The sequence below is a fragment of the Barbus barbus genome (assembly GCF_936440315.1).
Source record: "Barbus barbus genome assembly, chromosome: 14".
Classification (NCBI taxonomy): domain Eukaryota; kingdom Metazoa; phylum Chordata; class Actinopteri; order Cypriniformes; family Cyprinidae; genus Barbus; species Barbus barbus.
Window position 1 is genome coordinate 8466711 of NC_136742.1, and position 26926 is coordinate 8493636.

The following is a 26926-nucleotide window of genomic DNA, read 5'->3' on the forward strand; positions in this document are numbered from 1 at the left end:
GACGGCGATGCGGAATGAGTTCGCTTCTCACATGTCAGTTGTTCAGTAGCTATGCTCTAAACTGGATCTTCTTACAGGGGAGATGAGAGAACAAAATAAAGTTGTTGCAGATCACGATAGGCAAGTAGCCGCGCCCGAGCAACAGGTTATGGACTTGCAGGATCGCAATAGGCACAGCAATCTGCATCTGGTCGGATTGCCTGAAGGTTCTGAAAAGGACAACCCTATGGGCTTGACATGGAGGGATGTTGAAAGATGTTCACAACTAGCTACAAAATGGCATAGGCATTTGCCTATTTTCCACAATAATAACTTTTGTCAGGCAGTACTCCATTTCATTGTCCGCAAACTCATAGTAAAGTACACACTCTGGGAGATATCTATGATGATAATGGTTTAAAATCCATACAGAATCTTAAAACTCAATATAATCTGCCAGGCACCTCCTTTTTTATGTATGTGAGCATTTGATCGCCCCTACGGGTGTATGGGGTGCCTTGGAACTCTCAACTGCCTGTTCACCCTTTACACAAACTAATCCTTCCTTCTGAGGAATCTCCCTCCTCTGCTTCAGTCATCTATCTCGTTCTTCTTGAGCATTCATACAAACCTTTATCTATTACTACTGTTTGGGCTAAGGATCTTAATGAGGACTCTCAAACAAGATGGCGCCGCTGTGTTCGGACGCCGTGAGGTTCGCTCCACCGAGAATTTGCTTCTACCTTCCTTTTTACTTAGTTTTACTTTCTCTTTTTACACATCTCACGTCGGCACTGATCACCTACAACATAGAAACACTTTTGGACATTGGAAACCGCTACACCAACCTGTTTCAGGACACTTTATCCACGAATCCTGCGTGGCCTCTGGAGATTCTTCGGAACGCGGAGATAAACAACACCCCCCCGAGGCGACGGATCAAGAAACACCGCGGGAAGCGCGCTGGAATTCGAGTCAGACTCAGGAAAAGGGCTCACAGTCCTCCTCTCCCAAGCATTCTCCTCGCTAATGTCCAATCCTTGGAGAATAAGATGGACGATCTTAGAGCCAGGATTAGTTTCCAACGGGACATTAGGGACTGTAACATCCTTTGTTTGTCAGAAACGTGGCTTTCGTCCTCGGTCCCGGACACTGCTGTAATGCCGAGTGATAACTTCTCTGTCTTTCGGACGGACAGAACAGCAGAGGCCGGTAAATCCAGGGGTGGAGGAGTATGTTTCATGATCAACAAGAAATGGTGTGACCCCAGGAATATCTCCATTCTGTCGCGTTCCTGCTCGCCTCATCTGGAACATCTTTCCATTATCTGCCGCCCATTTTATCTGCCCCGGGAGTTTTCATCGATCATTGTTACTGCTGTGTACATTCCACCACAGGCGGACACTGGCTTGGCTTTGTCTAAACTTCACGATGTGCTCAGCGGCCACATTAACAAACATCCTGACGCTGCCTTCATCATCGCGGGGGACTTTAACAAAGCCAACCTCAAGCAGGTCATGCCGAACTTTTACCAACATGTATCCTGTCCAACTAGAGGACCAAACACACTGGATCATTGCTACACTCAGTTCAAGGATGCCTACAAAGCCCGCTCACTACCGGCTTTTGGCAAATCGGACCATGCCGCCATCTTTCTAACACCGAGATACAAACAAAGGCTCGTTCAGGAACCTCCGGTGCAGAGAGTAGTGACGCGCTGGTCCTCCCACTCAGAGACTATGCTGCAGGCGGCGCTTGATGACGTCGACTGGGACATGTTCCGGGCGAGTTCTTCTGACGTCAGCGAGTTCACGGATGTAGCATTAAGCTTCGTAAACACGCTAACCGAGCAAGCTACAGAAACAATAACGATAAGGACATTCTCCAATCAGAAACCGTGGGTGGACAGAACAATCCGTGCCGCGGTTAACACACGCACCGCCGCTTACAATGAGGCTCTTCTGTCTGGGAATACGAGCGAGTACAAAGCATCGTGCTATGCTCTCCGACGCGCAGTAAGAGCCGCCAAACACAGATACAGAGAGAGAATTGAGTCTCATTTCCAGCTCAACGACTCTCGACGGATGTGGCAGGGACTGAGGACCATCTGTGACTTCGGAAACAAATCCTCCGCGGAGGTGAGAGCAGATCCGTTGCTGGCCGACGAGTTAAACATCTTCTACGGCCGCTTCGATGGCAACGGCGGTGGCGCGTTTCTGCCGACCAGCGCGTCTGGAAGCAGCAGGCAGAGCAGCGATGATCCTGTAATCACCGTGTCGGAGGATGAGGTTCGGAGGGCGCTAAAGAGAGTGAACGTCAGGAAAACAGCCGGACCTGATGGGATAACCGGCCGTGTTCTGAGGTCCTGCGCCGATCAGCTCGCTGGTTTGTTCACTTCTATCTTTAATGAGTCCCTTGCTACCGCCGTGGTTCCCACCTCATTCAAAAAATCCATCATTATCCCTGTGCCAAAGAACAATAAACCCTCTTGCCTGAATGACTATCGCCCAGTTGCCCTCACATCTATAGTCATGAAGGTTTTTGAGAGACTTGTAAAGAGCCACATTTGCTCCTCCATCCCTGATACTCTGGACCCTCTTCAGTTTGCCTATCGCCCAAACAGATCCACGGACGATGCCATTTCTCACGTTCTCCACTCTTCCCTCACACACTTGGATAGCAACAATGGAAATTATGTAAGGCTGCTATTCATTGACTATAGCTCAGCTTTCAACACTATAGTCCCCATCAAACTGGCATCTAAACTCACAGACCTCGGCCTAAACTCCTCACTCTGTGACTGGATTCAAGACTTCCTCACCGGCAGACCTCAAGTGGTGAAAGTTGGCCAGTTCACCTCAAACTCCATCACTCTGAACATAGGAGCCCCACAGGGCTGTGTCCTGAGTCCCCTGCTCTACTCTCTCTACACGCATGACTGCGTGTCCTCTCACAGCTCCACATCTATTGTCAAATTCGCTGATGATACTGTGGTTCTGGGCCTCATCTCCAACAACGATGAGACCGCATACTTGGACGAGGTAGAGAGACTCACATCATGGTGCCAGGACAACTGTCTCTCTCTGAATGTGAGCAAAACTAAAGAGCTGATCATGGACTTCAGGAAGAGACAGCAGCAGCCCTACACACCTCTTATGATCAGTGGGACCCCTGTGGAGAGGGTGAGTAGCTTCAAGTACCTCGGTGTAAACATCTCCGAGAACCTGACTTGGACTACACACATCCAAACTCAGGTAAAGAAAGCCAGGCAAAGACTGTACCATCTGCGACAGCTGAGGAAATTCAGGGTCTCACCAGCAATCCTGAAAACTTTCTATTCAGGGACCATAGAAAGTGTATTGACTCAGTGCATCTCAGTGTGGTATGGAAACAGCTCCAATCAGGACTGCAAAGCACTACAGAGAGTTGTGCGCTTAGCTGAGCGCATCTCAGGGTCTGCTCTCCCCTCTCTGCAGGACATCTACCTCAAACGCTGCAAAAATAGAGCTGTCAAAATAATCAAGGACTCAAATCACCCTGGTAACCAGCTATTCACTTTGCTTCCTTCTGGTAAGCGCTTCCGTAGCCTGATGACAAAAACTGAGAGACTTAGGAGGAGCTTCTTCCCCCAGGCCATCAGGCTCCTAAACTCTAACTCTGTGTCATAACATCACTTGACTCCATGTAAATATCACCATATCAATAAGCTATTCATAATTTTTCTCTACCTCATATTGCTGCTATTATATACCCTGTACAACTTTTTTGCACATTATTTTGCACATTCCTCTTAGTACTATTTAAGTCAACAACATACTGACCTGCACATTTATATTTATATTTTTTATCTATCTTTTTATTTTATTCTTTTTATTTTATTTAATTTTTTTCTACTTTTCTTCTCTTAATATTTGTATACTTTATAATTGCACTGTCCTTGGAGCGGACCTGACCTACATTTCACTGCTGGTTATACTCTGTATAATTGTGTATGTGACGAATAAAACTCTTGAGGATGTGCATGTTTTATTTTCCGATCAGGTATGGGGTATGTATAAATTGTCTTCTAAAAACCCTAATCACCAAATGATTCATTGGAAATTGCTGCATAGGGTTTATTTGACTCCAATGAAACGTTTTTATATGAATATGTCATCTTTTCCTAAGTGTACTCTCTGTTCCCAAGGAGTTTTAGGCACGTTTTTGCATTTTTTTTTTTTTTTGGGAGTGCCCCTCTCTCTCACCTTTTTGGACTCAGCTCTTACAGGACCTATCATATTTGTTGGGTACTGAGATATGTTTGACTTTTTTCATCAATGACTTTTGGGACTTCACCTTGTCCGTCCAACAAAGATCTTTACTGTTAGCTGCTCTCACAGCAGCAACAAAATTGCTGGTCAACCGTTGGAATCCTCCTCACACAATGGACTGATGAACCTGGACTGTGTATTTGTTGGATATTATCTCGATGGAATTCTCTACTTCTCGTATACATGGATCCAACGTGAAAACTGTTAATTCATGGCATTCAGCTTTTGTGTTGTGTCTTCTTTTCTAAAGTCTTTGTAGAAGTTATTTTGTTGTTATTTGTTTATCTATTGATATTAATATATTTTTTATTATTTAATTTAATTATTTTTAATTTTTTTAATTTATTTATTTTTTTTCTTTTTGGGGGGTCTACCGGGGGGTGGGATGGGTTCTGGATTTGTACTGCTGCTGTTTGGTTTTGTACTGCTGTTCCACAGAGTGAAGTTCAATAAACAGTTGTTAACAAAAAAATAAATCAAAATCTGTTAAGTCATTTCTAGGTCCAAAGATCGTATGATCAGATTTTGGACAAAATTGAACAAAATGTGTAGAAAGAGTAGCAAAAACACTGTTTTTCATTTACTTCAATATGGCGCATTGACACCATGTTAGAATATGACAAATGTGACATAGTCAGAATCGGCATAACCTAGGGAACGAAACAACATAAAAATGACACATTTTGGACAACATTTTCAAAAGTTATAAGTGTTTTTTCAAGAATCGTTATATATCTGGGACACTAGGTGGCGCTGTCTTCATTCTTCTGGGGTACCTCCTGGACATTGTGTTCATGATCCATATTTGTGCAGATATGTCAAATGGTTAAAAAGATATTGCAATTTATGACAAATTTCAAAACGGCATACACGTGGTTCAAAACTGACATCGTCTGATTCGGCATGATCCAAGGAATCCATAGACAGAAAGATTATAATTTTCTGACTGACTGAAAGTTAAGTGAAAATGTGAATTTTTGGTATCTCACGACCCATAGGTGGCGCTGTCCCCAACTTTGGCATGGACCCTCAGATCATGGTGTTGATGAAGCGTACCAAGTTTCATTTCGATTGATCAAAGTTTGGCTGAGATATATCCTCTGAACCAATTTTGGGTCAAATTCATTAAGTTCACAACATCATAACTTTTGAAAAAAGATTAATTTAAAAAATCTGTTCAGTCATTTCTGTGCGGCTCATTCCAAAGATCATCTGAGCCAATTTAGGGAACAATTGGATCAATTTTGAAGGAGTAGTAACGAAAAGACAGAATACTGAACTTTTCAAAATGGCCGCTACTGTAATGGGTGGAGTCTTAATGTATGCTATTGAATGTGGTCAGCATGAAGAGAGTAATCAGCTGTACTAAGTTTCATTTTTCTAGAACAAGGAGTTATAACCATTTCAATGTTGAGTTTTTGAACTGGTGATGGCGCTATAGAGTTGGTTCTAAAGACCCCAAAGTTGGTCAGATCACTAGTAATGACTATCACTACAAGTGTGCCAAATTTCTTCATTTTCCTATGTTCCCTTAATAGGGCTGCCATAGACTCCCATTGGGAAGGAAAAATAAATAAATAAATAAGAAGAAAAACATACAGGCTACAGCCCTTCGGGCTTGGCCCCTAAAAAAGGTTCCTCATACTGGAAAAAAGGTTCTCTTGATTATTAAAATGTTCCAGAAAAATGTTGTTTTAAAAAATGTTCCCTAGATGGTTCTTTAGGAAACATGAAATGGTTCTGTGGCACTCCGTGAAAACGATTTGGAACCCTTTTTTTTTTTTTCAAGTGTGTACTCTGCAAGGGCACCTGCGTGAACATGTGGGAACCAACGTAATACTTTCATTAAAAACACCTTAAAAGTAATTACAAAAATGACTAAGAATAGTGGGTATATTATACGATCTGAGAAAAGATCTCTGTCTTCTAATGATTGTAAGTGTGTTTGAGTCTTTCCTTTAAAACTAAAATGCAATTTTAAAATCTATTAAAGACCAAAACTCAAAGAAAAGTTCACAAAAACCGTAGCCTCTAGCAAAACCACGCAGTTTCCAGCCAGACAAGGCACTCCTCGCGTTCACACCTACAGGCGTGGCTCCGAATTCCACTTCCTCCTCTCCCGCATCAGTATGTTTAAGTAACACATCACCAGAAACTTTGGAGACTATAATAGTGGTTGTTGTTACTTGATGTAACACAGCACAGAGAAGGATCTACTTCAGTATTATGGCAGATAAAGGATCTCTTCTGACCTCCTTCATCATTTTCTACTTGTCCATCGGAGCCGCGATATTTCAGATCCTCGAGGAGCCGCATTTAAAAGCAGCTCTGGACGATTATAAAAACCACACTGACCATTTATTACAGAAATATCCCTGCTTAGAAAAGCATGATTTGGACATGATAATTGAGGTAGGCTTTATCATTTGATTCATCAAGTGGTGTTGCTGTGCTTCTCACACACAATCGACTGCTAAGAAGTTTTCGTCTGAATTTAATGTAAGTTTATAGCATTTTAAACAGTTGTACCTAGTTTGTAACAGTTTCACGCATTAGAGCATGAACAAAACAGCCAAACTTAGTCCTGAACGTGTCAAATCTCTGGAGGTGACGGGAGTTGGCGAATGAGGTGCGATTGTTCAAGTTTGTGGACTTTTCCCCCCGTGGGCAATAAAAGTGGCGAAGTCATTCTTTTCTTCATGCACTATTTTCCCCAACTTGACTTAACTACTACACACACAATCAACCAAAAAAGTTTTAAATCCACACAAAATATCTCATTCTGATTCTTACCTTATTTAATCCATCTGATTTTAATGATTAATCAACAAACGACTACTTTTACACATTTAACTGGTTCATGATGTATCATCATCTAAATCGAAATATTTTAAGTTTGAAATATAAGTATTGAAATATTATCTCATATTGTAACCACAGATGTTTACTATATACACACGAAGGTGTGTGAGCATTTGTAATTTGTCACCAGAGAACATTGCAAATGCCTTTAACTCATCTGAAAACATCAACTATAGTATTAATTCAGTCATTCTTGAAGAACATTTTATGAACAACACTAGTAAATATGCGGATACAGTAAATCACATTGCTGTGTTCATTAGTGCCTGTACTTGTTTTACAACTCTTGCAATGTCATTTCCAGTGTTGATATTGACAGTAGCCATGCCATAAATGGTGTCACAGTCTTTAAAACAATAACACTTGGGATGGATGTTATTGCTGGAAATCTTTTTTTATTTTCAGTTTGTTTTGGTATGTGTTTTCTTTGAGATTATGGTATACTTAAGGCCAATTCACACCGCACAGACACACTCCAACAAATGAGTCTGTTGGCATTGTTTGGAGTTTGTTTTCACTCGACTGAACATGCTTATAGATATAGGATCATCCATTTTCTCCCCAGTCAGTGTTTGTTGGTGCAGTGTGAACAGGAGTTATTTTTCATAAGATTCTAAATCCAACGGCCAACTTGTTTGTCTGTGTGGTGTGAATTGGCCTTAACATGACAACTGTACTACTGCAGCAAATCTTTTAGGCTGATTTGAAACATTACATCGCATTGTTTCAAACTGAATTAGCTGATTTTAAATTTTTTACCTTAAAATGAAAAAAAAAGCTTTTTTTTTTTCTATTGTTAATCGTGCCAAATTTGACCTTGTCTGACATTCATTTAAAACTATAAAAGCCCTCATACTTGTGTTTACTGAGCATGATGTAACATGATGTGGCTAAGAAAACCTGTTCCTTGGGTTTTCAAACAACACCATTGTGGTGGCGTATGCGAAATACTGATATTTACATGAACAAGCTGAAAGATAGTGTTTTTGTTGTTATTCAAAGAGATATGAAAAGTACGTTTAAAGTAAGTTGTTTCAGTGACATGCATATCAGACTGGACTTGTATGTAAAATCAGAAGGAGATTGAAACTGTAGGGTGTCCTATACTCAGTCGATTTGGGTTGGGTGTGTTTGTTTGTATAGTCGCTAATTTAGGGTATCTAAATAGCCATGTTTACGGTCACAGAGATGGGCTGAATGCAGCCATGCTGACTCTAACTAGTGTCCATGAAGACAAGGGTTTATTTTGCTGATATCATAAGCACTTTTCCTCTTTTCCTGTTGTTTTGACTTGTGTATGGAAGCCTGTTTCTGCCTCGGAGTAAAAAATAAAATGGGTAATCGTGCGATGAGATGAAATGAAGTTAAATATTATTGCTTATTTTAAAGTTTTTCTCAAAGATATAATTATTTAATCCTTTGTTTACATGCATGCATTATGTCTCTTCTCCTTTCATACTATGTTCAGATATGCTCATTTGGTATTTGTATTCATTGTTAAATAACATATTTAATAGTTAATATTTTGTTTTATGTTTCAACATCAGGTTGTGGCTGCGGCGGCTGGAAGAGGTGTGACTGTAACAGGAGAAAAAAAAATCAACAACTGGAGTTGGGAGAACGCAGTTATTTTTGCTGCCACAGTCATCACTACTATAGGTAGACACATTGTACTGCTTAGAAGTATTTCAAGTTTCTATCTATTTATTATAAAAAAACCCAGCTGACGCATATAATCATATAATTGACCTTCGATGTTGAAATGTGCGTTTGCGAAATTAAAACATTAAACAGTGATTCAAACTTGCATCACGTTTATTAATTACTGACAATGTTAAGAGCACAATTCTCCAAAATAACAATTTTGAAGAGCAAATATTATTTTAGGATTTATTAATTTAGATTTTTTTCGATTTAGTAATACAGTGGTTCACAGACCTGTAGGTGTCCTATTTATGGAAGCACATTTCCAACACGGAATAAAAATATAATGGTTGTTATTAAAATAGTTTGCATTATTATTGAACAGGTTATTCCCCTGTTTACTTGCAATGCTGAGGAAAAACAAAAATCACAATTCCAATGGGTTTATATCTCACAGTTTGGACTTTTCAAAATTGAGACTTTATATCTTGCATCATATTTTGAGCTATGTCTCATAATTCTGAGATTGTATCTCTTAAATCTCAAAACTTTTTTTTTTTTTTTGCAATTCTGAGAAAAAAAAAAGATAATGAATGATTAAAAATAATAATAATCGGTTACCCTTATTGATTGATTGATTGTGGAGGAAAAAAAAGGCTTCCATACCTAATGATCTGATTTTAGACTGAATAAAAATATTTTACACAGCCTTGTCTACTCGATGTTTTCAGGTTATGGCAATGTTGCGCCGAAGACAACTGGAGGTCGTTTATTCTGTATTCTGTATGGGCTCTGTGGCATTCCTCTTTGTCTCACCTGGATAAGTGAATTGGGTACATTTTTTGGTGGCAGAGCAAAGCGCCTGAGTCAGGTGCTCCTCAACAGAAGTTTCACTGTGGTAAGAACATCATTAACACAGCCTTCACTTTATTTTAAAGAGACAACCAACAATATTATTAACATCCCTATTCATGTTTTCTCTTTCACTACAGAAAAAAGTACAGTTCACCTGCACAGTTGTATTCCTTTTATGGGGTTTCCTGGTTCACCTGATCTTCCCAGCCTTTGTATTCAGTCACTTTGAGGACTGGACTTACTTAGAAGGCCTGTATTTCTCTTTCACCACCTTGACGACTGTTGGTTTTGGTGACTATGTAGCAGGTAAGTGAACAACTGCAAGCTGATTTTAACATTTGTGCTGAGGAAAACGTGAACTAAACTGTGGTCTGGGAAACACAAAGAGATTGCAAAAAAAGTGCTTTGTGGAAAATTTGACATTAAAAAAGTACTAAATGTATTTCTGTACATTTAACAGCAAGACAAATGTTTTCATCACCACTGCCTAACAAATAGTTTGACACTTTTTTTGCATAGGAACATTATTTAAAAATTATTATTTTATTGTTTATTCTCTTTATTATTAGTGTTATATTTCATTACCTTAAATGATGAAAATAGCGAGTATTCATAAATAGTGAACTCAGTAATAGTGAGTATTCATCAAATTTGGTATTATAAAGTCTAAAAAAACTACACCTTGAGCACAGTGAAGAGAAGGCATACGTTAAAAATAGAAAATTTAGCTTGTTGCTCTTGTAATCTGAGATAAGGTGCAAATTTCTTGGCGTGCATCTTTCTGTCCGCGGTACACGTGAACCAACTTATGATGCATCGTTTCCTGTGATTGTGATTCTGTATAAACATATACTGCTTAAAAACAGCTTCTGTGCGGTGTAAAAATAGCTCTAGATAGGCTAATTTAACTATTGGCTTGTCACGTTGAATAAAGGAAATTCACTTTGTTTCTCCATCTAGGTGTGAACCCAGATACAGATTACCCAACGCTCTACAAATTCTTTGTGCAGTTATGGATCTGCCTGGGTCTTGCCTGGTTGTCACTTTTCTTCAGCTGGAATGTGCATATGGTGGTCGAGGCTCATAAAGTCCTCAAGAAAAGAAGGCTGAGACGCCACAGGCCGTCCATCGATGATGTACCGGTAAAAAAAGAAGTAAAAAAAGCCCCAAAGCCACCACCTCTCTCTGGCGTCATTGACATCTTTGAGTTCATGTCTGAGAAGGTTGAAGACTACAGCGATGTTATCCAAGCCATCGGAACAGATAAGAGAAGGAAGAAAAAGAAGCAGGAGGAGGAACTGGCACGGTCCAAAAGCTGTAGTGATCTATTACACGGCCTGGTCATCCCGCTCGATCACTCTCCTCGTCTGAAACGCCGCTTCAGCGTCAGCGCGAACATGTGCATGGTCACATCTGGAGAGTCAACGGATGGCCTCAACAACAACCAAGAGGAACAGACACTACTGAAAGAGCACCAAGGAGACACTAAAAATAAGAGCGAAGAGAAGCCTAGACGTTGTGCATGGGACTCCAGAAGATCAGACCCAACAGTCTTTCAGAGACCTGTTCAAAGCCCTACCCTTACCACCAGCAACAGAGGATCAAGATTCTCAGTGTCCAAAGTATCAGAAGATCATTTGTTAGAGAGGAGAAAAAGCATTGGTTGAGTCTAAGCTACAAGATCTAAAACCAAAAATGTCCTAAAAAATTCAGCACTGCTTTAAATCATGATTTTTCAGATGAAGGTCACTATGGCTGAGCTGTCGCAAGAAGGAGCATGTGAAGAACTCCGAAGACATTTCAAGACCAAAGAATGTTGCTCTGATATCCAGACAGGCACTTCCTCTACCTAAATCAAGCTGCAAAAGTGTTCATTGGTTTCCACAGTATTGAAAGACATTCAGGTATCACCCAGGGTTGTGCAGCCAGTCTGTGACCAAGATAAGGATGTGAGGGTTGGCAGAGGAAATGAAACCGCATGGAAATAATGCAGTATTGTCACATGACCTCTTGTATCTATAAATCAGTGAGTTTTAGTCCAGTTATAATTTATGAGAGAAAAATTGTTATTTTATCCAATTATTTTTAACCAAAAATTAGCTAATTTTGGCAGTTTGACCAAATGACTATTTAGAAAAGAGTCGATAGTGTTTCCAGTTTATTTCCAGTCAAATTGGAAATTAATGTTTAAGTTGCAGAACACACTGCATTGTAGGACTACAGTGTTGTTTTGTTGTTCTGAACATTTTGGCAAATGTCGTAGGTTGCAACATGCCAAGGAGCAATATTGTAGATTATATTCTGAGCATATCTTCTGTCTTGAATGCTGTAACAGTTCTGTGGCTGTTCTTGGGTTCAACTTGCACTTGGGAAGCATTGCATTGTCCTGCTGAGGAAGCACCTACTCAGGCTTCCAGAAAATTGCCTCCTCTTGAAAGATTTGTGGAGGGTGTGTTATGGGACGTAACTTGATCTTACTACCTGATTGATGGAGTTTGCTTTAAAATTTGGCCCGTTGTTTGACTCTTCGATTTATCATTTGTGTGTGTGTATGTATATGTATATGTTTTTTTTTTTGTACTAGTTTTGTTTTCAATGCCATATTTGGTAATAAAAATAATTGTTTATCATAGAATGTCTCTATCTGTTGTTGCCAAACCACATCCGGGCTGTTGGCAGAAGTGATGAAATTAAACATGACTGAGCATGATGAACAGCCAAGTTGTTCTTAGTTTAGTTAAGTCCTTCCAAACTGCATTGAGATATTTCTAAAAACGCATAAATTCTCCAAAATGTGTGAAAGCATACTTTTGCATGTCATTATCAGTTTTTCCAAGATACCATAGTGACGCTCACAACATTATTAATGATTGCATAAATGTTTGTAAATTTAGATTTTATTAAATGTATAGTGTTCAAAGATTAAAAATGAACCTGAATCAGCATTAACATATGCATAATGCAGCATTTGCTTACACAATATGAAAACAAATGACAAAATCATGAGTTAAATTACTCAAATTTGCATCAGTTACATTTAGACAGTCTTCAGCAGCCCTACTGTTTGTACATTTAAAATATTTTTGAAATATTGCTGGTGTGATATAGTCCCTATATCCCATCATAAAACAGAATTATGTTTATGGTCTTGCGTTTTGGTCCGATATGTTTTCTGAATGTTTCTCTTGATGCTTTAGCTGTTACCATGCAGTGTATATTTGTATTTGCAAGTCAAGTACAAAGGCTAAACCTCAAGTAATTTGAATGCTTATGCAACTGCCAATAATACAGTTGCAGTTATGCTTTGATGGGAATAAACAGTTGGTATAGATGGCAGTGCCAATGGCAGTAGTTCAATGTTCTATTGTCGTCATAAGGCGTCTTTTTCAATCAGTCTCCTGCCTTCCCATCCCAACACTGCAAAAAACAGCAGGTCCATTACTGCTATCCTTAGGAACACAGTCTCTCTAAGAAGTCAACAGCACCTCCAACATGGAGGATTCCTATACAGTACAAATTAAGGTGCGACCACATTTACATTTAAAGGGATAATTCACCCAAAAATGAAAGTGTCAGTAATTACTCACCGTCATGTCGTTCCAAACCTGTAAGACCTTCATTCATCTTCGGAAAACAAATTAAGATATTTCGGATTAAATCAAGGCCCAGAAAGTTAGTAAGGACATTGTTAAAATAGTCCATGTGACATCAGTGGTTCAACCGTAATTTTACGAAGCTACAAGAATACATTTTGTGTGCAAAAAACCCCCAAAATAATGACTTTATTCAACAATTTCAGTCAGTCTTCGACGCCCGTTCACGACAGTACCACAACACATGCGTGAGCAGGCGTTCTGACGTAGAACACGCATATGCTGCACCTTATTTACAAGCAGAGGAAGATGTACGTTTTACATAAAACAGTCTTCGTAAACATGTCTGAAGATTTTGACAGAGGATGACTTTCAATTTTTTTCCAAGCCTTACTTATTTGAACCGGACTATACATACAGACAATGAACTAAAAGAGATGTTTAAAAGTATTAAAACCTTTTTTTTTAAAGTAAAAGTTTTCTTTTCTTTTCTTTGAGCACAAAAAGTATTCTCATAGCTTAATAAAATTATGGTTGAACCACTGATGGCACATTTTAACGATGTCCTTACTACCTGTCTGGGCCTTGAATGTGGTAGTTGCACTGCTGTTTATAGAGGGTCAGAAAGCTCTCGGATTTCATCAAAAGTATCTACATTTGTGTTCCGAAGACGAACAAAGGTCTTACGGGTTTGTAATGACACGAGGATGAGTAATTCATGACAAAACTTTCATTTTTGGGTGAACTATCGCTTTAAGGAGGAATTACATGAGGGCAAAATTCAGTCATCTCAGTAGGAATCGATACAATTGTCAATTTCGGTTGAATGAAAATTTCCCCATGTGTATTTCACATCAGAGTCAAGTTCGTTGAAATTTTAACACAAATTTGCAGCAATGACAAATATAATTTTTTATGTTTCAGAAGTAACTGCTGAGTAAGTGGTGCTTCATGCATCGCTACGCTATTGATAACGAACAATGGACCTAAATTGCCCAAAAATTTTTGCAGAAGTTTCGCAAACATTGGGAATAGTTCACTCAAAAATCACTCTTGTCATCATTTACTCAACCTCATGCCATTCTAAACCTGACTTTCTTTCTTCTATGGAACACAAAACGTGAACACTTTTCAATATAAAGATAGTAAATAAGGGCTGTCCAACTCCAAGTTGTCAGTCTTTTGAAGCCATTTGATAGATGATATTTCATGAAGAATGCAAGTATTATTGGCTCGGAGCAACATGGAGTAAATTAGGGCAGAACTTTCAAACAAATCCCTTAATTTGTCTTCATATTGTCCTACTAAAACTTCAGATGACCACAAACCGCATTGCATTGTTTCCCTGCACCCCTAAGAATCGAGGAGGGTGTGCCACTGGCAGACCTGCTGTCCCTCTGACTCTTTCATTTGGGTCCAGTGCTCCTCTTGTTCCTCTGTGGTGCTGTTGAGGCCCAGAGCGACCCAGCCAACCCGCTTTCTCCTCTTCATGCTGCTCCGCCGACTGTACACAGACACCTGCAGGGTGACCTCGGACAGTTGGAATAGCGCCACCTGGAACACAAATGTCTCTTTGTAGGTTGGGTTGGGCTGGCCACAGCATACGGAGGTCTTACATTTGGACATCTCTTTCCCTTTGGAGTCCAGCATTGTAAGCTTCACGTAAGTGTCTAATGGAAAGGGAAGGGAAACAGTGAGTTAGCACCACCTGGTGGTGGTGATGGTGAGCTCATGCACTAAGTCGAACACATGGGCTATGTTTAGAAAGGAATAGCATCTTACTACTTATTGTATACCATGCAACAGTGCAACAGTTGGCGTTATTCCATGATAAACATTACAGTAGTATGCCATGTCATCACATGACCTCACAATGTTTATCATGTGACCTCATCACACATTAATTTTCGGTTAAGGCTAGATGGTATACAGATTTGTCTACTGGGCATGCACACATCAATATAGTGTAATTTTTGTCACACTGCACAACAATAATTACTGTTTTTGCATTATTGTAAGGGGTAGGTGTAGACATTAATAAAACAACCTAATAGGTAGAAAACGTAATTTATTGTTAACTTCCGGCCTTAGCTGTATCTCTTGTAGCCACAATCTTAATTTTCATGCTGTGCACAGTATTCTCTATACTGCAGCAATAGTAAAAAGAGCACGATAGTATACTACTCCTAACATAGCCTTGGAGATACTGGGTGAATACTGGCCAAATGAGAGCACACTGGCAATCAGCACCCAGATAACACTGGTTCTGGTGGATCTGCAAAGTATTATGAATGCATTTTGAGCTATCTCTGTGTAATGCCTTGTGCAACAAAAGTGTTCTCAGAGGTTTGTAACGAGCATTTTTTTTTGTTGAAAAATGATCAATGAATTCAAGGCAAAGCTGCTTTTGCAGTATGAACATTACATCACTATGAATTTGTAAGGGTAGTAAAGTTAGCAAGATGTTAACAACAAGAATGGCAGTAAAAAAGTTAAACTTTGACATCACCATTGCGGTATGTAATTAGTACAAGCTGAAGACTTATAATAAGTATCCAAACTGGGATTCGCCACTGGTGAGGTATGATTGTTAACCACTCTTAAATGTCCCTTATGTCTAGTAACCAACTAATAGATATTACTGAAATAGATGCCCAAAGAAATCACACTTTGTGTTCTGCATGCTCTGGCTAATCAGATAACAGAGAAACCTAAAGAATTCTAACTCTTAGCATTCTCATTATTCTTGATGGCAGTTTCTTGGGACCCTGAAGTATGTGATTAAAAATCTGCCATTTTTGTAAATATTGTCCAGCAGTGGCTAGCAGGACCATATTACCTAGCCAAACCTTAACCCGTAGGTTTTCCGACTTTGGGTTTATTGACATGTCTTTGAAGGGCAACTAATGGTATTACCCTTCCAGCAAGACATGGTGTTTATTAACTATTGACCGACTATTGTCAAAACTTTTCAAATGTATTCTATAGGATTCTACCCACATATCTCTGTACATCTCACAAAAATGCAGTGCAAAGAGACTTGACTGAACACACAACATCAATAAAATGCAGACGCAGTAGAGTAAACCAGGTAAAGTAGGAGAGTGGGTGGTTTTGTACTTTCGATATGGCAGTAAACTTACCTCTCATGATATATAGTTGCCCACTAATGAAGTGTTTTACACAACAAAACAGGCCTACTACAAGACAAGACACAGAAAAAAGGAATGTGATAGAAAGTAGAGTTGACAGATAAAACGAGAGCAGTTCAATCACAAGCAGAACACAGAAAAAGCATTAAGAATGCACGTATGCATGAAACAGGTTTGCATTGAAGAGGATTGTGCAGGTGGACAAGTGGATTTCTTACCGGGCAGTTTATCGGTGGCAGAGTTTTTAAAATGGGTGCCTTTGACAACTTCGGCAGACAATCTTCCTGTGGTGGAGTTGTAGAGGAGACCCAGCAGAAGCTCTGGAGTGGAGGATTCACCAGTGGAGCGGCATGACAGAGCTCCCGCACTACGAGAGACACTCACCACTGATCCACAGCCCTGAGGAACAGTGACATTAAAGGATTACCATTATAAAATGGATAGTTATGACTATGAAATCAGATCGGCTATGGACAATGTATACTGCATGCACACAAACACTGCTTACAGGAACAGATGTGCCAGGCTCTAGTGTAACAGGCAGAGCAAGCTTGCCCTGCAGATTGAGTTTGGTTAAGTAGAACACCTTCTCCCCTAGGACCTTCTCCTTCTTCATGCGCCTCACACTGTAGAGACGGAACCGGACTGCATAGTCCCCCAAGGCCTCCTTCTCCACACACGAGAAGCGAAATGTCTCCGTGAAGACGGGACAGGGTCCCTTCTGCACTCCTGTCTTGGCCCTCTGCTTTTTGGTGGGCAGTAGAACCAGGTGGACCTGCCAGGAAATGTTTCCTGTGCTCTTAAGGGTTGGAATATCTGTGGCAGCGGTCACTGTCACTGCAAGCCGTTGTTCGCTAGGATCATATTCAAATGCCACATCCAGTGTGCCGTATTTCCCCAGTGCCTCTGGTTCATATGTTTCTGGAAGGGGTGCGAGTAAGCTATCCTGTCAGAGAAAGGGAAAGACGGGGCAGGTGGGATAGAGGAAATGGAGGGTTCAGAAATGGTAAATTATGCATATGCATTTAAAATGAACAGCTCAAAATTCTTGAGGTTGCCTGTGTTGGCGACAAGGTGGTACAATAAAGATCATTAAGGAGGTCATATCATAGATTTTTTTAGTTATCTTCTTCTTCTTGATGTCATAATTTACTGCATGCTATAACTGTTTTCCAATCTGGCCATTTAGGCTTGTATCATAGTGTAACAGCGTACCATAATCCACACCAAAATGTAACTGAAAAGATTGAACATAAATGATCAGGAACCTTGTTAAGAATAAAGGTTAGCAGGTCTTTCCCATTATTAGGAGCGTTCGGAAGGATATGAAGAGTCGCAGGTGCTACACACATCCAGGAGAAGTGAAAAGTCTGGCTAACTTTCCATTTTACAATAACCAAATAGTTTCGAAGCACTAAATAGTCATCATTGGTATGTTGACAGTCATGTTTTGAAATGCATTCATTTGACATCATAAAATTATTCAAGTTTAGAATGTGCTGTTTTTGCAGCTTAGTTTCAGTAAAAGCTCTTTTTGGACTGGGAAGTAAGTTTCAAGTTCTACTATGATTTTTATCTCCAAAAATCAAGCAATATGATTCCTCATGATATGACACCCACCCAAGTAGCCTGGCTTCTCGTATTGCGTGAGAAGTATATGTAGGTATTCAGGCTTTCAAGGTCTCCAATTACAGGCAAACTCAAAGGCAAACTTACCAGATGTGGCCAAAATGAGCCAAACCCCAGCCTGAGAATCCTTGAACTGTCCTCCTCGCTCCTCATAATTAAAACCATCAATGATATGACTCATTCATGTGACAATGAAATGAAATTTTAATAATCAACTGAAAATATTACTTCACAATGTTCTAAAAAGAGGACACAAGTGAATGGGAATCCAAACGGACAAGAATGGGGAATGACAGGTGTCTTGTTTATCAGTTTGGCGTTGCAAAATGGATTTTAAAAAATCTCATGTCAAAAAACATGGGATGTATGAAAAAAAAAAAAAAAAAAAAAAACATTTACAAATATTTATCTCAACATAAACTGCAGTGAACAGCTCTCTTTGAGACATAACAACACTGTAGATTTCGACAGTTTGATCGGTGAATCTGAAGGTGGGGCCGTGATTCTCACAGAAGGACACATCGGAAACGACGGGCCGAATCGCTCACCTCCGGGCCCAAAACAGCTGTGCTGTCACTAGGTGCGTCCTCCTCATAGCCCTTATTCAGGTAACTCTCTGTGTCCTCAGGGTCTTCACTGCCCTCACTGATCTCACTTCCACTGCCCTCTGCTGAGTTACTGCGGCCCCTTGAGCCACCCTTGAGATCATCTTTATCCCGGTACGGTGGAGGCTGAAGTTCAGTCAGGGAACTTGAACCTTTTTTCCTTTTAACTGGATAGCAAGACAGAAAGGCAATACGATTACATCCTGATTACAGCATAAGTAAGAGTATTTCATCAGTCAGACAGTGTACAATATTTACCCTGCTCAGCAGAGGCCTCACTGCTGCAATCTTCATTTTCAGCATCCCTGTCTCTCCACCCACTTCTCTGCTCATGAGAGGATGAGTCCTTGTGTCTTTTTGGTGTTTCATCCTCACTCTCAGATGATCCTTTTTCTGGACAACTCCCGTCTAAGAAAGAACGGAGATCTACAAATTCAGATTCTTAAAATGCCCTAAAATATCTTACAGTAAAGCTTTTGCAGACCAGTTGTAGGAAAGAGAAGAAGGAGTCCTTATATTCTGTTTTCCTACCCTCTTGTAATTTCAAACCCATGTGCTGGTATTTCAAGACAAATGTTTAAAGAATATTTACACAGATTTCATAGCTACAGTACCAGCTTTAAAAAACAACAACAAAAAAACACAAAAATACCATAATTTCTATTATAGTTTATGTAAAGTAGAAAACAGGAAAGACACAGAAAGAAGAGATAGAAATTTAAGTAATTAAACACTTATAATCTTGCAAATTCCCCCCAGATGCTTGTAACTAGCCTGTATTTGCATGCAGTATTTAAAAACTCAAACTTTTGTATTTGATGAAAAATGAAACAGCTTTAGCAAGGTTTGGCACAACATGAGACTAACAGAATTTTTAAAGGTGAAGTGTATAATTGCTGAGACAGTGGCGGCACCAAACAAAACTGGTATCAAACACAAAAGTAATGATTGTTTCCAAACTGGTTTCCCACAGACTCAAACCTTCACCACACTCTGAACCCACTTCCAATGTTTGAGCAAACAGGTAACACCACCACTAAAGTGATATGCTTTGTTGAGCTAGAAGTTGACAAGTTGGCTACAGTGTTTTACTCTTCAAGATATCAGCCATTAAATGGCTTAAAGTTATCTCTAAATGTCAAATTGGGATATGAAAGTATTTTAACAGCGAAAACTTTACACACTTCACCTATAAATAGGAAAACACCAGTAAAAGGAGGGCCGTAAATAAAATACACAAGCTCTGGGACGTCATTTTTATAGTTCTGCCCAATCTTTCCTGGGTCCAATGAGGAGGTCAGGGATGCTCATTCCTGTTCTTGAAGATCTATCTTTATAAAGAGTTCCACGCCTGCTATAACATAAATGTTTGTAATTATCAAGTGCTCCTGAAAGTCTTCAGTAGCTGGTTCAGGTGTATTTGATTAGGGTTGAAGGTTAACTATGCCAGAAAAAAAAGATCTCCAGGTACAAGTCTGAGCAGGATTACCCTCAACTCTGCACTTTATAGCCGCATTTATATCACATGGCTCAAGTGACCCAATTACGATTGGCAATACAGCACAGATTGGATATCACCCATGAACATGTAAAAATCAATTGGATTCTGATATTCTCAGATCGGTTTTTGGGTTTGGGGGGTACTCAAGGACCAGGGATGGGAAGCACTACCATAGAGAACCCTAGTGGGCCATCCTGGTCACAAGACAATTTTCCTGGTAGTTCTCCCGTGATGACAGCCCTAGTCAGGAGTAAGACAGAAAATATTATAAAGAGAAAGATTCATTTGTGTGTCCTTGGTTGAAGACTAGTGTAGAATAAAGGGAGCAATGAAAAACCAAAGAGAAGCAGTGATATAGATCCATCTCGTCAGAAGAGCATAACACGGCAAGTCCGACATACAGTCTCACCTTTACCTCCTTTGTCTTTTCTTCTGCCTGTACCATCGTCTTCAATACTATTGTGCTCTCCATTCTTTTCATGCTTTGACGCTGATATATCAGTATCACCAGAAATTTCCTGAGAGTCCTGACTATTACCTGGGTCCATGCCATTAGCATTTTCATTGTGGTTGCCACCTTCATTCTTGTGTTTGCCAGACTCTGCGACAGACTCTGCCACTTTTGATGTTTGTTCACTGTTCTCTTTCTGATTGTCTGAGGTCGGAGACGAGCTTTGTGGTTGGTTTGGGTCCTTCCTTTTACGATACCAACCTTTAGCGGGAGCGTAACACCACTCCCATTCCTCCTCCTCAGCTTTTCTTGCTTCCTCTTGTCTTTCTTTCTCCCTCTTGACTTCCTCTTCATCTATTTCAATAGTCCACATAGAGTTCTTTTTTGATTTTCGGCTTTTTCGACCTTCTCCTTCTCCACTCTCTGCAGCATTACCTTCTGTCTCCTGACGCTTCAGCTTACTGTTCCTCTTCTCCTTTTGGACTTCTTCTGAAGAACCATCAGCATCCTCTTTCCTGGATTTGTCATCTTCTTCGGTCTGTACTTTGTTGATGATTGTATTGACCTGCTCCGTTAGTTGGTCACTGACAGTGTAGGTAACATCACTCACCGCAGAGGACAAATCATCCACGGCAGTTGAGACAGTGTTTGAGACAGTGTCCAGGAGGGAACTGACAGAAGGGAGGCTCTGTTGGAAGCTCTTGAAAAACGCCATTGCTTTGTGCCTTTGGTGTGTTTGCTAATCGACCACAAATTCTGTTGAAGAGTCAGCTCGTACATTAATCTTTAGGATCTTGCTCCTGCAACATTTTGCTTATAAGCATGTCTTATTTAAGGAACAAGGATGACATACAATCATCCTTATTTAAGGAACAAAGATAACAAGTGTTTTAAAGCCTAGTGAGCTATAACTTGATATCTGCTGCCTATATTAAGGTGACCAGACGTGCCAGTTCCCGGAGACATGCTCGGCACAGGATTTCTAAATTGCGTAAAATAACCAAATCGATCGTTGTATGACATCAAAGTACTGCAAGAGCTATAGAGAGCAGAGCAGATGGCTCCATGCTTTCGAATCGCTCTCGCTGTACTTTAATGTCATGCAATGATCAATCAGCGTAACAAAAACAACCAACATCTAGTTATTTTAGGCAATTTAGAAATCCTGGGCAGAACGTGTCCCTGGGAAGTGGCATGTCTGGTTACCTTAGCCTATATGGCCAACATTCTAACCTAGGGGTGTCCAAACTCGGTCCTGGAGGGCCACTGTCCTGCAGAATTTAGCTCCAACTTTACTCAACATACCTGCCTAGACATTTCTAGTATGTCAGGTAAGACTTTGATTAGCTGGTTTAGGTGTGTTGTGTTACAATTTTGTTGGACAGGGGCCCTCCAGGAGCAGGATCAGACACCCCTGTTCTAACCAAAATTCACGAGTTCACACTTACATACAATCAAATTGAGCAAACAGTATGAATATTTGGCTTTCTATCATGGCATGCTGAAGGGCTCCAAGCTCTGAACCCAGGGAACTGCCCCATATACCAAGCTGGGATAGGAATAGTTAGGAGTGAGGAGTTTGGGTGGAGGAGGGATGCCAAAAAACTCTTGTGGGACAATGGTAAGTTGGCTGTATATATATATATAGTTGATTTTCTGGACATGCTCCACCTATGCTAAATTGGTGGATTATTTGAACATGTTCCTCCCAAACTTTGTTATATAAAATAATTAAAACCTCAAAGGCAGGGGTGTCTAAACCTGCTCTTGCTCTAGGATCAGAATTTGCCATATTTTAAATAGTTTTGTTTTGCAATTTCTTTATTTCAATATTTACTATTTTAGATGGACCTTAGAAATGCTAGAAGGTCTGCTCACTAGGATTTGATACACAGCCATATCCATGTACACATTCATTGAAAACTCTTTTAAGTATTTACCTTGCAAATCTTTGTTAAAACCTTCAAAACGTGGCAGATCACTGCTTGGGCTCTCCACTGAAAGCTTGCTGCTGAGGTAAAGAAAAAACAGAGCGATCACGGCCATGAAGACAGCAATGGAGGACAGGACCCCTAGCAGTTCAGGAGATACTAAAGGAAAAAAATAGAAACAGAGAAAGAGAAAGCATAGGGTTGGAGGACAAAAGCTGAGAAAGTAAAGGTCAAGAGTTGAGAATTTGATCTACCTAGATAACAGATAAGTATCGTAGATGGTGATGCTATCATGAGTTCCTCCAGTAATGACAGAGCAATAAACCTTGGTATCATTTCCTTAAAGGAAAAGTTAATATGGCACAAATCACACTGCCGTTGTTGTATTACTTTCATGTTTTTACAAATACATACAGATGACTGATGCCCTCCATATGTTGCATAAGATCACTGAGAGCATTTGTAACTACTTTTAAACCTGTACAACTGCAACTCACTACACTCTGTACAGTATAGGCCAAAATAATGTGGGGACCAACAATTATGAAGATGTTTCTAATTTGCACAACTTAACATAGATTTTAAAGATTATATTGTAACAATTTAAGTGAAACCTTCAATTTAAAAAGTACAAAGCAGTAATCTAAACTTTTGTACCAGAAGTTAGATCGGTGCCAAATTTCCTTATTTTATTACTGAAAATATAATATCTAAATTAATTACTCAGTTTATGTCATAGCAAAAATATTATATTTTCAAAGTGGTCTCAGACTTTTGGACCCCTTCAAAGATAGACTATTAAGAAACTTTCACAGTAATAAGCTGGTCAAATCGATCTTTCACATGTATGTTTTGAGTCGATACTAAGTTAAGAGGTTGAATATAAACCTTCAATGAATCTCCTACTTATAGTAGAAACATGAGAGCAAAGCACAGACTTTCTCTGCTTCTTCAACAGATCATGACATATACATTGGTCACAGTTTATTTAAACCTGCGCGTTACGATCAGGAAAAAAAATGTAAAAGCACTCAACACTCCAGCAAATATTACCACAATCTGCAGATAACAAGGAATCCTTCGATATCTCCAATAATCTGTTCTTTAGTCAGTTTGTGGACCTTTATATCTCATCTGCCAATGTTCCTTATTCCTCATCAGTTAGGCCATATTTAAAAGGTTTGCCTTCCATCTCTTGCAGTGAGTGAATCTATAGCACCCGTTTTCAATCTATCTCTCCCTGTGCTGAATAATTCACTAGTCTAAGGTAACTGGATGCCCCTTCACACTTTGCACACAATGCCACTGGACCTTCCATTGGAACCTACCCTACATTAACCTGAAACTGGATTGACTCGTATATAAGTGGCAAACACATGTCCACATGCTAACTGGACCATAGATAGACAGAGATATCATGAGGCTGACAGATTATACAGAATAATTTGGAAGATATGTTTCAGAGACACTGAAATTTACTTACGACACATCCACTAATTAGTGCTTGCATGAACCACCAACAAGTTTAGACTATAAAGCACTGAATAGCATTTTGTACTATACAGAGATTGTTTTACTAGAGAAAATATCTTTATACATGTACTTAACAGTATACTTTTCAGATCTATGATTTACCCCGTAATGTGATAATGCAAGCAAATGCAAATTTGATAATCCAAATGAACTCAAATCCCATAAGGCAAAGCCGCTACGCTCAATTTTTGACATTTCACCCATAATCTTCCACTACTGTCTACTGTTATGTAACACAATCTTTCCCTTTGCTCTGTGGCTGTGATAGACGGAGACAAAGACATGTTTATTTAAATATCAGCCACTAAGTAGTAGAAATTGTGTTGTTTACACATAGGTCTTCCTGCTCGTAACACAATCCTTTCGTGAATTAATAATGACCATTGTTTTTGTTCTCCAAACCTGATAGGTCATTCAATATTGATAGAAGTGTGGGACAAAGGAGGTGAGGGGGTACGGAAATATTTTATCTATTGCAAAGAATAATTTAGTAATACAATAAATATTCAGGAGCAATCGGTGCATGTTATTGTGGATGAGGAAGATGCTCTCACCTCTTCTAGCGCAGATGAGTTCATGAACACCACAGCTCCGCCCCCCACCTGAGGACAGGAAACAGCACTTGCAATCAAGAAAGCGCCTAGCTCTCTTTGACTCTCTCTTCTATTTATGTCACTGACTTGACCATTCATATTCTATTTGTGCACTGGAGGGACACAGTTTAAAATAAGTAGTTGTTAAAACGTTGCCGGTGACATTCAGATTAATGATGATGCATATATCTCTTACACACACACTTTCGGTCAGCGCTTTCTCGAAGGAGCATGATCTTGTACACAGTGTGCTGGTTGGCAGAGCTCTATGTCTTTCTGGCGCAAGCTCTTTCTTTTCTATTAATATTGTCACATACATTCTTAAAGCAATAGTTCACCCGGAAAAGAATGACTGAATTAAAAAAAAAAGATCATTCACTCATCCTCTTGTTGTTCCGAACCTATATAACTTTCTCATGTCTTTGGAAACGTATAATGTCTGGAAAGTAAGCATTTTGAAGAATGTCCTGGTCTATCTTTTCTATGCAATTACAATGAATGGTGAAGGGACTGCAGGCCTACCGGATTTGTCAACAAATCATTCAGACCGGTTTTGTGAATTTTATCCACTGATTCATAAAAAAAGCCTAAATTTGTCTAAACAGTGACAGATTGTTTATTCACAAAAGAACACTCCTAGGAGAGAACTTAAGAACTTCAATTTCAATTTGTTAAAGCATTGTTAGTAAAACTAATGATAAAAGTCGTTTTCATTAATAATATAATAAAATAAATATATATTTTAGATGATTAAAAAACTTAAATGAGTAATGTTGCAACAAATAAAATAAGTCAAAGTACTAAAAATCAAACCAAAATAATAAATTACATCTATATAGAATCATTAAAAATAATTTCTAAACTTATAACTTACGTAAAAGAAAAAAAGAAAAACAAAAATATAGAACATAAATAATACTAAAACCATTGGTCTGTTGCTCTCAAAATCGCTATTGTATCAATCCGGAGTCATGTGGACTACTTTAATTATATTTTTACAGCAATTACTTCATTCTGTGGTCATTACTTGGATCCAAAAGGTCAATCATGGGTTTCTTCAAAATTTCTAATTTTGTGTTTCACAGGACAGAGTCAGACAGGACTCAGACCGAGTTTTACTTTTTGACTGAATTGCTTTAATCTTGCCATATACTGTATTATTGATAGTTTCTTTACTTAGAGTTGATACTCTCAGGCATTTCAATTTCTGTATTTATTTATTTTTCAAAATTACAAGTTATTTAGGCTAGTGAAAGTGTCTTCAGATTTTAATAAAATGTGTTTTCAAATAATTATCTGATTATGCAAGCTACTGCTCTTCATAAACACACTAAATACAAAAAAGTGTCATGCCATTGCCATGATTTGAATAGAATGGTAATCTTTAAATCGGAGAAGCATGTCAATCATGTTATCATTCAGTACCATGTTATTAACAAATCCAATAACCTTCAGTTTTTTTTTTTTAAGACAAAAATACATATTTTTCTTGTTTGCTCATGTCAAACTCACACCAGAGGACAGTGTATCAGTGAGTAAGCCGTCTTGTAGTTTTACTAATGCTACAACTTCATAGGACCACCTGGCAGGTCAAAGACATAAATAACAGATGGAGACCTTGCGCACAAGCTGCTATTAAAAACACTGACCATTTCATAATATCAACAAACAAACAGATCAAAACTTAAGCAGACTATGAATTAAGGATTTTCCAGTCTTTGCACATGCATGTTTTCATAATAATAATAAAAAAGCGTTGTTGTGTTCATATATTTAGCATCCAAGCAATATGTGGCTATGTGGCTGCATGGGTCCGCATTGGTGCAGTAGCACATAACCAGCTATAGCCAAGTCAAAAATGCATTAGAACTTACACTTAAAAATAAAACCGCTTACGTTTAACATTCCTCATCGTCTCGCGTAAAAAAGCACGTTCAGATCGACCCTGTCATATGTTGTTACCTATAAAGATCACGGTGTACTCTACCCACGCTGGTCAGTGATGATACTCACCCTCAAACGCCATGATGCTGTGAATGGGACGTGATAAGGGGTGGTGTAGAGAGAAAGTGTTTCCATGCTGCGAGAGGGAGGAGAGATGCTGGGACAGTGATGCATGCAGCAGCACGCGCGACACAAACATAACACTGTAAAAAGTGGCAACGTACAGTTATTTCTACACGATCTTAGGGCGAGCTGATTGATATTTCGAATATAAGCATGTCTGTGATTCAGTCATATGCAGAAGGTTGCAGCGTTCAGATTCAGAACAATCCCCTCTATGTCCT

General features: G+C 39.3%; 3 protein-coding genes across 3 annotated transcripts; 1 reads left to right on the top strand and 2 right to left on the bottom strand.

Annotated features, from left to right (window-relative positions):
- Nucleotides 1-6404: 6404 nt before the first annotated feature.
- Nucleotides 6405-12281, top strand: kcnk5b (potassium channel, subfamily K, member 5b). Its single transcript, XM_079433018.1, has 5 exons — nt 6405-6701; nt 8699-8810; nt 9527-9693; nt 9788-9956; nt 10611-12281. Exons 1-5 carry the CDS (start codon nt 6516-6518, stop codon nt 11315-11317), a joined length of 1341 nt encoding a protein of 446 aa, XP_079289144.1. The 5' UTR covers nt 6405-6515; the 3' UTR covers nt 11318-12281.
- Nucleotides 12282-14596: 2315 nt separating this feature from the next.
- Nucleotides 14597-26664, bottom strand: syt14b (synaptotagmin XIVb; the record flags this gene model as incomplete). Its single annotated transcript, XM_079433177.1, has 9 exons — nt 14597-14913; nt 16387-16443; nt 16614-16794; nt 16904-17341; nt 18573-18796; nt 18888-19037; nt 22522-22671; nt 24600-24647; nt 26652-26664. The coding sequence occupies 9 exons, from the start codon at nt 26662-26664 to the stop codon at nt 14597-14599; spliced, it is 1578 nt and encodes a 525-aa protein (XP_079289303.1).
- Nucleotides 20499-21296, bottom strand: LOC306879909 (uncharacterized protein; the record flags this gene model as incomplete). Its single annotated transcript, XM_079433147.1, has 1 exon — nt 20499-21296. One exon carries the CDS (start codon nt 21294-21296, stop codon nt 20499-20501), a length of 798 nt encoding a protein of 265 aa, XP_079289273.1.
- Nucleotides 26665-26926: the final 262 nt, after the last annotated feature.

What these genes read in the sequence shown, in the direction of transcription:
- kcnk5b (XM_079433018.1), top strand. Translation starts at nt 6,516, where the DNA reads ATGGCAGATAAAGGATCTCTTCTGACCTCCTTCATCATTTTCTACTTG. An exon ending in CACAGTCATCACTACTATAG is followed by an intron (nt 8,811 to 9,526) that starts GTAGACACATTG and finishes CGATGTTTTCAG; the next exon opens with GTTATGGCAATGTTGCGCCG. An exon ending in TCAACAGAAGTTTCACTGTG is followed by an intron (nt 9,694 to 9,787) that starts GTAAGAACATCA and finishes CTTTCACTACAG; the next exon opens with AAAAAAGTACAGTTCACCTG.